Here is a 13,373-nt window from a genome sequence, read left to right on the forward strand (position 1 = left end):
CAAAGCTATGGTTTTTCCAGTAGTCATGTATGGATGTATGAGTTGAACTATAAAGAAAGCTGAGCCCCGAATAATTGATGCTTTTGAACTGTGGTGTTGGAGAAGACTCTTGAGAGTCCCTTGGACTGCCAGGAGATCCAACCAGTCCATCCTAAAGGAAGTCAGTCCTGAATATTCATTGGAAAGACTGATGCTGAAGCTGAGACTCCAATACTTTGGCCACCTCATGTGAAGAATTGACTCATTTGAAAAGACCCTGATGCTGGGAAAGATTGAAGGCGGGAGAAGAAGGGGACGGCAGAGGATGAGATGGCTGGATGGCACCACCGACTCAATGGACGTGAGTTTGTGCGAGCTCTGGGAGTTGGTGGTGACAGGGAGGCCTGGCTTGCTGCAGTCCATGGGGTCGCAAACAGTCAGACACGACTGAACAACTGAACTGAACTGTATTATGTGGGTGAGTAGGTGCTTAGGCACTGAGCTCGGTGCTGGTCACATGTTTATTGAAAAACAGAGAGCTTCACACAGACACAGAGAACAGACTTGTGTTTCCCAAAGGGGAGGAGGGGTGAGGAAGAGAAGGACTGTGAGTTCAGAGTTAAGAAGATGCAAACTATTAAATACAGCATGGATAAACAACAAGGTCCTATTCTATAGCACAGGCAACTATATTCAATATCATATGATAGACAATGATGGAAAAGGACATTTTTAAAAAGGAATATTTATGTATAACTGAATCACTTTGCTGTATAGCAGAAATTAGCAAACATTGTAAATCAACTACATTTCAATAAAAAATTAAAAACAAATATGATAGTTTCTTTCTGATTCTTTTGTTGAGATTAATTTACTATTTTTAGTGGCTTTTTGGAGGGAGCTTAGTACTTGTTTATAGCTGCTGCTGCTGCTGCTGCTGCTAAGTCGGTTCAGTCGTGTCCGACTCTGTGTGACCCCATAGATGGCAGCCCATCAGGCTCCTCCATCCCTGGGATTTTCCAGGCAAGAACACTGGAGTGGGGTGCCATTTCCTTTTCCAATGCATGAAAGTGAAAAGTGAAAGTGAAGTAGCTTAGTCGTGTCCCACCCTTAGTGACCCCATGGACTGCAGCCTACCAGGCTCCTGCGTCCATGGGATTTTCCAGGCAAGAGTACTGGGGTGGCTTGCCATTGCCTTCTCCATGTTTATAGCTGAGTAATAGCAAAGTCAAAGATTCTAGGAAAACATGTAAGAGAAAAGTTTTAAATGGTATATGTTCTCCACTATTTAATTTTTTTTCTTGTGAATTGGGAAAATTCTGTGACTATTTAATTTGAGCAGTGAAACCCCTTGATCCTCAAATCTGGGCACACTACTTTCACAGCCAGAAAACAACCCCATTGAATCTAAACTACATCTTGTCAATGTCCTTCAAATCTGCATATTCCCAAAGGTTCTATTTTAAGTTCTATTTTCCCTTGATTGCTTAGTCCCCCTGAACTTCAAATACCCATTGTATGCTGAGGATCTCAGACTACTGCTCCCCAGCATCGGAATTCTCTTAGCTTCAAAACCAACTAAGAAACTATTTCCTTAAAGAGATGGGAATACCAGAGCACCTGACCCGCCTCCTGAGAAATCTGTATGCAGGTCAAGAAACAATAGTTAAAACTGGACATGAAACAACATACTGGCTCCAAATTGGGAAAGGAATGCGTCAGGCTGTATATTGTCACCCTGCTTATTTAACTTATATGTAGAGTACATCATGTGAAACACTGCGCTAGATAAGCACAAGCTGGAATCAAGATTGCTGGGAGAAATATCAATAACCTCAGTTATGCAGATGACACCACCCTTATGGCAGAAAGTGAAGAGGACTAAAGAGTCTCTTGATGAAAGTGAAAGAGGAGAGTGAAAAAGCTGGCTTGAAACTCAACATTCAAAAAACAAAGATCGTGACACCCGGTCCCATTACTTCATGGCAAATAGATGGGGGAACAATAGAAACAATTGAGAGACTTTATTTTCTTGGGCTCCAAAATCACTGCAGATGGTGACTGCAGCCATGAAATTAAAAGATGCTTACTCCTTGGAAGAAAAACTATGACCAATCGAGACAGAATATTAAGAAGCAGAGACGTTACTTTGCTGACAAAGGTCCATCTAGTCTAAGCCATAGTTTTTCCAATAGTCACATATGGATGTGAGAGTTGGACTATAAAGAAAGCTGAGTGCTAAAGAATTGATGCTTTTGAACTGTGGTATTGGAGAAGACTCTTGAGAGTCCCTCAAACTGCAAGAAAATTGAACTGGTCAATCCTAATGGAAATCAACCCTGAACATTCATTGGAAGGACTGATGTTGAAGCTGAAGCTTCAATATTTTGGCAACCTGATGCGAAGAACTGACTCATTGGCAAAGACCCTGATGCTGGGAAAGACTGAAGGCAGGAGGAGAAGGGACCACTGAAGATGAGATTGTTAGATAACATCACTGACTTGATGGACATGAGTTTTAGCAAATTCTGGGAGGTGGCGATGGACAGGGAAGCCTAGCGTGCTGCAGTCCATGAGATCTCAGAGTCAGACAGGTCTGAGTGACTGAACTGAACTGAACCAGTTCCTGTATGTTATCATTTAAGTCAATAAGAAAAAGATCTATTTGCCAACGGAAAATGAGTGAAGAACAAGAGTAGAGAATGCAGAAACAAAAGAAAATACCGATTTGTCAAATCAAAGAAATATAAGTTAAAACAAAAAGTTAAATACTATTTTTCTTCCAACCCAGTTGATGATGTTTTAAAGAAAATGATAATCTTGAATGTTTGGTTGGACAGTATAAAGATTTCATACATAGGTTTTATGAATATAATTATGAGAGATGGAATATACAAATAGACAGTGGCCAGACCATATATAAAAATAGAATTCTAACCGACATCCTGCCCAGGAAATCAACCCCTTTTCTAGCAGTCTTGGAAGCCAGGCTTCCTTAAATCAGACTTGTAGGCAGTCAGATTTCTGACTCTAGTAACAGACAGGAAGCTTAACAATAACTTCTGTAATAATTGGCCCAAAGTGTCCAAGACTTGATTAGTAACTAACAGCTTCCCTAAGTTTTGTCTTTACTTTCAACTTAGAACCTGAAATACTAAATATGCATCCCTAGCTGATCACACAGAATGCCCTGCTTCTCATAGCCCGCTTATGGCTTCCCTTGCCATCAGCCTCTTATCAGGGCAGACCTGACGCCTTCCCTTTTTAACACCTTGAAGCTTTCTCACACCTCTTCCCACCACTGAGTCTCTGCCAAAACACAGATTAGGGTGGCTGATGTCCATGCTGGAGAAGGTTCTTTGGTTGTCTCTATTTATGTCTATATTGATACCACCTTTTATTATAGCACCTACCAACACTATGCACAGCAATGTTAATTAGATATACACAAAATATGCAATAAAAAAGAGTTGATTAAGGAATTCTCTGGTGGTCCAATGGTTAGGACTTGGGGCTCTCAGTGTCAGGGCCCAGCTTTAATCCCTGGTTCCCTGGTTAGGGAATTGAGATCCTGCAAGTCACACAGCATACCCCACCCCACCCTCCAAAAAAGAAGAGAGTTGATTATATAAACTATGGCATTTTCACAGAATACAATCTTAACGTGCAGCATTAAATCACATCTCAGACTAATAATTTATAATGTTATTGGAAAATGATGTTGAAGTTTGACTGAGGAAAGCAGATGGCAAATCTTGATAGAATTTTTGTTTATAAAGAAAGGAAGAGAAGGGGGGAGAGAGAGAATAGATATTTACAAGAAGGGAGAAATTGAGTGACTTCCGAATTTATTAAAAAATTTCTTTGGTATTTTTCCAACTATCTGTCATGATTATGCATTCTTTTTGTAATTAGAAACGTGTCTCAAAAAAAAATCTAGTGTGGGGTCTCAGGGAAAATTACAATAAGCTATATCTTAAGGTGACTTCAGGTCAAGGCTATGCTTTTACCAGTGGTCACGTATGGATATGAGACTTGGACTGTGAAGAAGGCTGAGCACCGAAGAATTGATGCTTTTGAACTGTGGTGTTGGAGAAGACTCTTGAGAGTCCCTTGGACTGCAAGGAGATCCAACCAGTCCATTCTGAAGGAGATCAGCCCTGGGATTTCTTTGGAAGGAATGATGCTGAAGCTGAAGCTCCAGTACTTTGGCCACCTCATGAGAAGAGTTGACTCATTGGAAAAGAGTCTGATGCTGGGAGGGATTGGGGGCAGGAGGAGAAGGGGACGACCCAGGATGAGATGGCTCGATGGCATCACTGACTGGATGGACGTGAGTCTGAGTGAACTCCGGGAGATGATGATGGACAGGGAGGCCTGGCATGCTGCGATTCATGGGGTCGCAAAGAGTCGGACACGACTGAGCGACTGAACTGAACTGAAGGTGACTTCTGAAACATTAGAAGGGAACAGGTTTCAGTGGGTACAGGTTTCGAAAAACCAAGCTACAAAATAAGTGGAGGATTACCAAAATTGATAAAAATAAAAATTACTTTATCTATTTGGGAGAGAAAGTTAAAGCAAGATTAATATCATAGCTCAGAAGTCAGTAGCATAAGGTGGTTTCAACTTTGCTTGTCACTGCTTGTCAAGAAAGACCTTTAGACTGAAAAAGGCAGCAATCTAAGAAGGAATGGAAGCTAATGTTTGGGAAAAGATTCTTTAAAGCATCATCGAATTAGAAAAGATAAAGGGGATGATTTTTTTTTTTTGCTTTATCTTTCCACTTTGATTTTTTAAGTTCCTGAAATTTAGAAATACTATATTTTAATTAATTTATTATTTATTTATTTGGCTGCGCTGGGTCTTGGGATCTTTTCACCTGGGGCATTCGGAGTCTTAGTTGTGAGATATGGGATCTTGTTCCCTGATCAGGGATTAAATCTAGGCCCTCTGCAATTGGGAGCATGGAGACTTAGCCACTGGGCCATCAGGGAAGTCTCTAGAAATACTATCTTATAATGGAAAATATTAAAGCCCTTCATAGTGTTTAACAATAAAATAGATTATTAGGAATCAAATGACTAAATTTATCAAGTTGGTCAACTCTTTCAGGCCTATACAACAAACATATGAAACAGAGCCTTCAAGCCAGTGAACTATTTACAGTACTAAGTCCTATAGACTGAGAAGGAGATGCTGAGGCTCACTGTTACCTCCATAACTTGAAGCTGGTAGAGTGTGACCTGATGATGGGAAAGAAAAAGTCATTTCTCCATAAAATGAAAGACTGTTAGTCTGAACATTTCTCAGACTTTAATGTACATACCTATCACATGGGGATATTACTAAAGTTCAGATTCTTGTTCGGTATGTCTCTTGAGGGGCCCTAAGCTCTTCATTTCTTTTCCTTTAAAAAAAAATAATTGTAATATATAGTGAAGCATATGTAACTGTTCTGTAATTTCCAAGTCTCCTGTAATTGTGTTTCATTACTTTCAAAATTAAAAAAATAAAAAAGTGAAAGTTGAAATTTATTTATTTTGGCTGTGCTGGGTCTTTGTTGCTGTGTGCAGGTTTTCTCTAGTTGCAGGGAGCCAGAGTTATTCTTCTTTGTGGTGCACGGGCTTCTCATCGCTGTGACTTCTCTTGGTGCATAGCACAGGCTCGAGCTGTGCTGGCTTTGGTAGTTGCAGCACGTGAGCTCAGTAGTTGTGGCTCACAGGCTTAGCAAAATCTTCTCAGACTAGGGATTGAACCTGTGTCTCCTGCACTGACAGGTGGATTCCTATTCACTGTGCCACCAGGGAAGTCCCTAAGCTCTTCATGTCTAACAAGCTCCAAGCTCCAGTGTGATATGGATACTGCTGGTCTGTGGACTACACTCTGAGTCTCAGGGGATAGAGAACATTCTAGATAAGAGAAACCAACCTTTCGTTTCACAGGAGAAAACTTGGGGCACAGAGGTCACATATGAATTTCATCTTGTTCACAGGCACAATGTGAACCTGTCAGCCTGAAGGGGCTTTCTTTCTCTAATTCATCTTTCCATATCTTTGTCATTTCACTTTCCAGTCTACTGCAAGGGAAACAGTAACATATATAATACTCATCATATTTTATCATAGTTAAGCCAGTACACTGAATCGGGAATAGTCTTGGGGCAGCCATTGTCTCTGAGGTTGAATGAGCAGAGGAGAATTCTGCTGTACATTTTGACTACATCTTCAATCAAGCACATAACACCCTTTTTGCGGAAGAGAAGGAGGCTGAACATTCTGCATTCCAGAAAAGTAGAAAGACCCTTTGCTTTCTTGGGCTGCCATTGGATGTTCTCCACCAAGAGGGTCCCCAGAGCAGAACCTGTGTGGCAGATGAGAGAAATGTGTCCCTTGGAGAGTTTGTGGAGAAGACTCATCATCACATAGACCTAGGGGATCGCCAGCCTTCAAGAAAAAGAAAGGTAGTGTATATTCAGCAATGAAATCAAAGAGCCACAGCCCTGGGCAAGGAGCTGATTGTGACTCTCAGAAGATCTTTTCAGTAATGTCTTTCCACTGATCCCCACCTCTAATTCTACCATCAACACAGGGCTACGTGACAGGGGTCTGGGAGAAGACTCAGCACAGCTGGCATCAGAGACCAAGATGGGTTAGGAGGAAGACTGCCGGCCTAGAAGGAGAGAGAGAAGCTAGCACCTCCCCAGAATTTTGAGGGTGCACACACTGTTGGGAAAGAAAAACAATTTTTTTTACTTCTTTTTCTCTTTTTAAAGTATAATTAATTTACAATGATGTGTTAGCTTCAGATGTACAGAATAGTGATCCAGTTATTATATAATTACTCTTTTTCTGGTCCTTTCCCCTTAGAGGTGGTTATTATAAGATATTGACTTTGTTCCCTGCACTGTACAGTAGGTGCTTGTTATTTATCTATTTTATATATAGTAGTGTGTATATGTTAATCACAAACTCCTAATTTAAAGAGAAAAACAACTTCAGGAGAACAAGACTTTGTTCTGAATTTCAGTGGCAGTTTTCTCACTTATCTCCAGTATTTAGTCTCTCTTTTTCTGGATGTGTTACTTGACCTCTCACCACAATAAAATGGAACAATACAAGAACACCCTAGGGACAAGATAGTGGTTATAATCTGTTTTTCTTCCTAATCCTAAGCATATGTTTCGTCAAAGCAGAAGAGTTCAAGTATATGTATGGCTGAGATGCTTTGCAGTGCACCTGAAACTATGACAACATCGTTAATTGGAGATACTCCAGTATATAATTAAAAAAAATTTTTTTTAAAGCAGAAGAGATTGCCAATTTGGAGAGGGTGTAGCCCTAGAAGTTTAGGGGTGTGTCTATGTCCTAATGGAAAAGGAACAATTACATTGTGTGAGGTAAGTCAGAATGGTAGTGGTCTAGGCTTACTTCTTTTTTCGTAATGACTTTAATGGAGGCTTCCACAGCCTCTTTGGTTGGTATAAGGATCCTTGTGGGACTGAAAGTCCATCATGAGTAACGAATGTTTGCTCATGGGAAGTTTTGTGACAGATTTTAGAAACTTATCAAACTGGAAAGGTTGATACTTAGGGTATGGGGTTCTTGGCTACATATACCTAGACACCATGGTGTTGGTGTGTTTTTATTCCTTGTGACTGAGTGATCGACAAAATAGAAGAGGGACCTCCCACAAAACTTGGAGGAAGAAGGTGGAACTAAGGCTCTTTTGGCACAGGGGAGAAGATAAGTGTCTCAGATGATGTCACCCGGGTGTTGAGGAATCAGGGGTTGAGCAGGTTACAGGGAGAGATCTGGGAGGCAACAGAGTGCTGAGTCCATGACTTCCTACTAGGTCAGAGTTCATGCAGCACGAGAGTCAATAAGCACTGGGCGCCCAGCAGGTGCTGTCATTTGTGGTGCCGTCTGGTAGTTCCTACTTTCTGGAGGTGAGAGGAAAGAAGGAAATGCCCATCTTTGGACAGGAAACTGCAGATTTTGAGGATTAGGAAGGAGCCTTCATAATGTCCAGAAAAATGGAGAGGGGATCATTCATTCTAAAGGATGGAATTAATACAGTGGTTTTACAGATTTTACCAAGGACAAACTTGTATTCTGTCTTGAATATTTACCCATGGAATGTACTCAGTGAAAACTTAAATAATTAAACATTGTTTAAAAGTTAGCATGTCCAGGTTCCAGAAGAGAACAATTTAAAAGTAGCAGCAAAGAGTAGGAGCTAAACATTTTTGGAGGATAAATTATCTCTGGTTCTTTATTTCAAAAACTGCTTTATATTCATATACTTTTTTTTTTTTAAAAGCAAGGACACTTTTAGATGAACCAGGATTTGGTAATCACAGAGTGTTTGGCATCAGACAAAGCCAAATTCGAACCCTAGTTCTCTCCTTGACTGTGTGACCTTCGAGCCAAGATGTTCCCCTCTATAAAACGGGAATAACAGTAAAGATTGCTGGGAGGATTAAATGAGACACTGCACGCAAAACTCTAAACTCAGGATCTGATATACAGCAAATATAAAATACTATTGTAGGGTAAGTGAGTTAGAGAAGGCAAGGTTCAGAAAAAGAAGGAGACCAGCACTTTACAGGAACAGATCACTTTTAATGAGGCGAGAAGGAGAGACAGTCAGATTAGCGAGTTTCTGCACTAACCTAAGAAATGAGTAATATATAGGCATGTATGCAGAAAGTTAGTCTTAAGGGGGCCTGTTCTCCAAGGTTGTTAGGAGCAGTTATCTCCCAAATGGCTAGGCAACGAATTTTGGAGTTCGGCCAGAAGCTGGACGGGCTGGGAGCTGGGCATAATCTGCCTAATGTCCATTTTTTCTTCCTGTGAGAGAGTTCTTTGTTTTGCATAGAATGGTGGGGAGGACCTGGAAGGGAGTTTTAACTCCAGGCTACCTAGAGCCTTGCTACTTTTCTTCAACTATAGTAATCAAGGAATCAATAAGATCAACGATGAAGTAAATCGCAGCATTAACAATGGTTATGTCTGGATTCCCCAAAGCACAATTCCACTTAACGTGGAGAATCGGAAGCCGAAATGAAGTCCAGCAGGTTCATCAGCTAAAATAAATTTCTCGGTTCAGATGACGCTAAAACTACATTTCCCAGCATGCGCTGGGTTCCAGGGTCTTGTTTTCTCTCATTTCCGGATGGGTCAGGTGACTCCCCGGCTGCGCCATGGCGGAAGCAGAGGAGCAGGTAAGGGCTGCAGTTCCTAAGCAGGGGAAGGAGAGGCAAGATGGGGCGATGGGGGCGTAAAGTGCGGTTGCTACGGAGGAGTGGGGCTGCCGCGGGGCCAGGCAGGCTCACGTGGGGCTGGGGTATGGCCAAAGTCCATTTCGGGAAGTCCAGAGGCAAGTGGGATGCAGTTTTATGGACCGCAGGCGGAGACAGCGCCTCGACACACCCCCAGCGTTTGTGGGGCGACCCTCCCTTTGGCTGTAGCCTTATGGCCTGTGTTCTGAGAAATTTTGGCTTGAAGGCAGCTTGGGCTCTCTCAGGGACTGGCTGTTTCTGGGAGGCGTCACACCTGATTTGAGTTTTGAGGTCAGGTGACTGAGATTTAAGTTCCTTTCTTCTCGAAGTAGGACTGAAAGAGCTGATTTGCAGGTGGGCTAGGAAGGCGAAGTAGATGCGATGAGTTTTGTTTCAGATCTATTTCATTTAGGTACCAAGCTAGGTCAGTGTTGCATCTGATGAGTTTTATTTCGGGTCAATTTCATTTTCATACAGAGCTAAGTCAATGTTGTATCTGTTGAGTTTTATTTTGGATCAGTTTCATTTAGTTACAAATCTGTTTTATCTGGCAGTGGTTAAGTGCATCAGTCAGGGAGCAAACAAGTCTCAGGCTGTAGTGCTCGTTCTTTTTCTTAAAATGTGACTTTGGGCTAGTTGTTTGTAGAGATGGAGATAATTATAGTACAGTCCTCAAAGGGTGATTTAAGAAGGACTGAGTCTAAGCAAATTTAAAGTGCTTAGAAGAAGTTTGGCTCAGTAAAAGTTATGTGGGATAGTTGCTGATTATCAGCTGGCAGTGTTCAGCCTACACCTGGCAGTGTGACACTGGAGTTTAGGGCAAGATTAGTAATGGCAGTAGTTATTTTCATATAGGCAATAGTGGTAGACAGACATTAGATGAAATGACAAAGTAAGATCGAGTACCCCTCATCCCCCACATCCCCCACCCCCCAAAGGCAGATCGGACTTTGGGGAAATACCTTAAATTTCCATTTCTAGTGTTATTTTAGCTTGGCATTGTTTTTCCTTATGAATTAATAGGGCCGTCAGTTTCCATAATTGCTTGTGAGCAGTAACTTGATGTGCTATTATCATATAGGAAGTTTATTTCCTTTAAAAATTTACTTTGTACCATTTGCAACATACTTCAATTACATATTGAAAATTGTCCTGTGTAATTTTCACACATGCCAATAAATAAATTCCCCAAGGTAGAAATTAAGTTTTTGGGTCTTCATTATGTTAACAGATGAGTCTCCTCTGTAACCCTGGAGCCCCTTTTTCCATTTCAAGCAGTTTAGCAGGATATGTTCATTCAGTTCAGTTGCTCAGTCCTGTCCGACTCTTTGGGACCCCATGAATCGCAGGACGCCAGGCCTCCCTGTCCATCACCATCTCCCGGAGTTCACTCATACCCATGTCCATCGAGTAGGTGATGCCATCCAGCTATCTCATCCTCTGTCGTCCCCTTCTCCTCCTGCCCCCAATCCCTCCCAGCATCAGACTCTTTTCCAATGAGTCAACTCTTTGCACGAGGTGGCCAAAGTACTGGAGTTTCAGCTTTAGCATCATTCCTTCCAAAGAACACCCAGGGCTGATCTTTAGAATGGACTGGTTGGATCTCCTTGCAGTCCAAGTGACTCTCAAGAGTCTTCTCCAACATGTTTACTATCTAGTATTTGCTACCTAGTGTCTGCTACTGTTTTGTGTAGAAGTTTAGCCAAGCTGTTTGATTAAAATGACATTTAGAAAGTTTGTGATGGTAAGAATGCTTTGCATTTTTATAGGACCTTTCAGTTTAAAGAACCGTCTCATGTTTCATTTGGTCCTTACAAAAGAATTCTGTTGGTAAATTTTACTCTGATATGTAAGTCAGATCAGTCCTATGGTCCGAACCTTCAGATGGCTTCCTATGCACTCTGGAAAAAAAAAAAAAAGAGTCCTTAGAATAGTCTAGTTGCCCTATAGCACCTTGTCACAGTTGCTCCCCATTCTTGTTCTCAGACCTCATTTTCCACTGTTCTCTTCCCTTTCTGTCACTCTGCATCAGCTCCCCTGGTTTTCTTACTCTGCCTTCAACAAAGTAGGCATGTATCTGCCTCAGGACCTTTGCTCATGCTGCTCACTTTTTTTGACCCCAGGTATTAACAGGACTTTATCTCACTTCCTTTTTATTTCTGGTGTTATTTTGTTTCTGGTGTTTGTTCTAGGTGTTATCTTTCTGTGTGAGACCTTCCCTGACCATTCTTCAAAACCGCCTTCTGTGTAATTTTCTCCTTAGTGCTCATGACCGTCTGACATACTGTGTTTTTAAATTTCCTTTCTCCTCTCCCTTGTATATTCTGTATATTTCTATATTCATTTTTATATATTCTTTCTATGGAATGTAAGCTCCAGGATGGCAAGGATTTGTTCATTGCTGTATGCCCGACACCTGGAAATGTGCTTGGTTCTCAATATATGTTAAATGATTGAATTTTACAGATAAGCATATTGAAATTCATATGCCTTAAGTAACTTACCCAGGCTTGTGTCTGTAATAAATCTCCAGTATTCTGTCTCCAACTCTAATGATTTTTTTACCAGAACACTCTGCCTTTTAAAAAATTACTTAAGGGGCTTCTCTGGCAGTTCAGTAGTTAAGACTCCGAGCTTCCAATGCATGGGGCTCAGGTTTGATCCTTGGTTGGAGAACTAAGAACCCACATGCTGCTTGGCCAAAAAACAGAAAATAAAACTTACTCTAAGTCAACCTCTCCTCTTAACTTTTCTGAGTGTTGTATTTTTGGTGATGGCTCTTTTGTCCCTCTTAATTTTAGGAATAACCAAGAGAGTGAGATGTATACTAAGTTAATGTAACACCGTTCACAGACTCGCAAACTCAAGATCTCTTTTTGTGGAATATCCTGGCGATCCAGTGGTTAGGAGTCTGTGCTTCCAGTAGGAGGCAGGGGTTCTATCTCTGGTCTGGAACTAAGATTCTGCAAGCTGTGTCATGCAGCCACAAAAAAAAAAAAAAAAAAAAGATTAAAAAAAGATCACTTTTTGGATATGAATGAACTTTTTTTTAAAAGTCATTGGGAAATCTTTGTTTATTCTGAGAATGGTTAAAGTGGTTGGTAAAAATAACTACATATAAATTAGTTCACCTTGCATTGTGCCTGGAAATCCTCTAACCAGCCATTTTACCTCTCACCAAAATGATTTATAGTGACCTTCGTAATCACAGATGTCTGACACTGTTTGCCCATACCGTGCTTGTGAGAGACATTCTGCCCGAAGTCTGGCTGTTTGTATGTTTGTGTATTTGTCTTAGCTCTACTGCAGATTGCTGAGTCCTCAAGAACGAGCACAGAGTTTACTCATGTCTGTATCTCTCACAGCGCCAGTGCCTTACACAGGTACTAGGTACTTAATGAAATGTTTAAATGGATTTATTAGGGAGAGAATAGCTTTCTGAATTGAAAACACCAAATTTTTAAGGTAGGTGCAAAGAATTTGTGCTGTTGTTTGACCTGAAAGTTTTGAAAATCCATTCACATGGATTGTAGGTTACATTTCCTACGTTCCTTACCCTGTCAACTCCCTGGGTACTCTCTTTCCTCCCAACCAGCAGGGAACCTGGTGCATTAAAATACTTGGTCACTCAGATCATCTATTCTTTGACCAGACTGGAGAGCTTCTACATTGAGTTTCCCTCTGCCTTTTAGAAATTAGGGGCATTCTGTCTGTACTGTAGAGCATTTTAGGATTATGAGATAGTATGTTGGTGAGCAGGTATACCCTCATGTGATTGTGCCCTGTGTAAAAGTAAAAATCAAGGTGACAGATAATTGAGTATCACAGGCTTTTCAAGCCTGTAGCTTGGGGATTTTACTCCCCAGGATTCTTGTGAGTGTGAAATGAGATAAAGTATGTTACAATACCAGATTGAAGCAATTGGCTTGTAAATAGGAAAGTGATTTATAACCCAAACTTGGATTGGCTAAGGTGCAGACAGTCTTCATATAGTTTGGTCAAGACAGGTCTTTTAAAAGCAGCTTTACTAATAAGTGGGCTTCTCTGGTGGCTCAGACCATAAAGAATCTGCCTGCAATGCAGGAGGCCAGGGTTTTATCCCTGAGTTGGG

At 41.1% G+C, this 13,373-nt stretch overlaps 1 protein-coding gene across 2 annotated transcripts in view; it reads left to right on the forward strand.

Moving 5' to 3' along the window:
* The first annotated feature begins 9,182 nt into the window (after nucleotides 1-9,182).
* Nucleotides 9,183-13,373, forward strand: part of VPS41 (VPS41 subunit of HOPS complex) — a 197,803-nt gene continuing 193,612 nt past the window's right edge. For both annotated transcript variants that reach the window (XM_068972619.1, XM_068972620.1), the window contains exon 1: nucleotides 9,183-9,205. In XM_068972619.1, coding sequence (XP_068828720.1) covers nucleotides 9,185-9,205 — 21 coding nt within the window. In that variant the 5' untranslated portion in view covers nucleotides 9,183-9,184. The remainder of the gene's footprint in view (nucleotides 9,206-13,373) is intronic.

The sequence above is a fragment of the Capricornis sumatraensis genome, chromosome 5, assembly GCF_032405125.1.
Source record: "Capricornis sumatraensis isolate serow.1 chromosome 5, serow.2, whole genome shotgun sequence".
NCBI classification, from domain to species: Eukaryota; Metazoa; Chordata; class Mammalia; order Artiodactyla; family Bovidae; genus Capricornis; species Capricornis sumatraensis.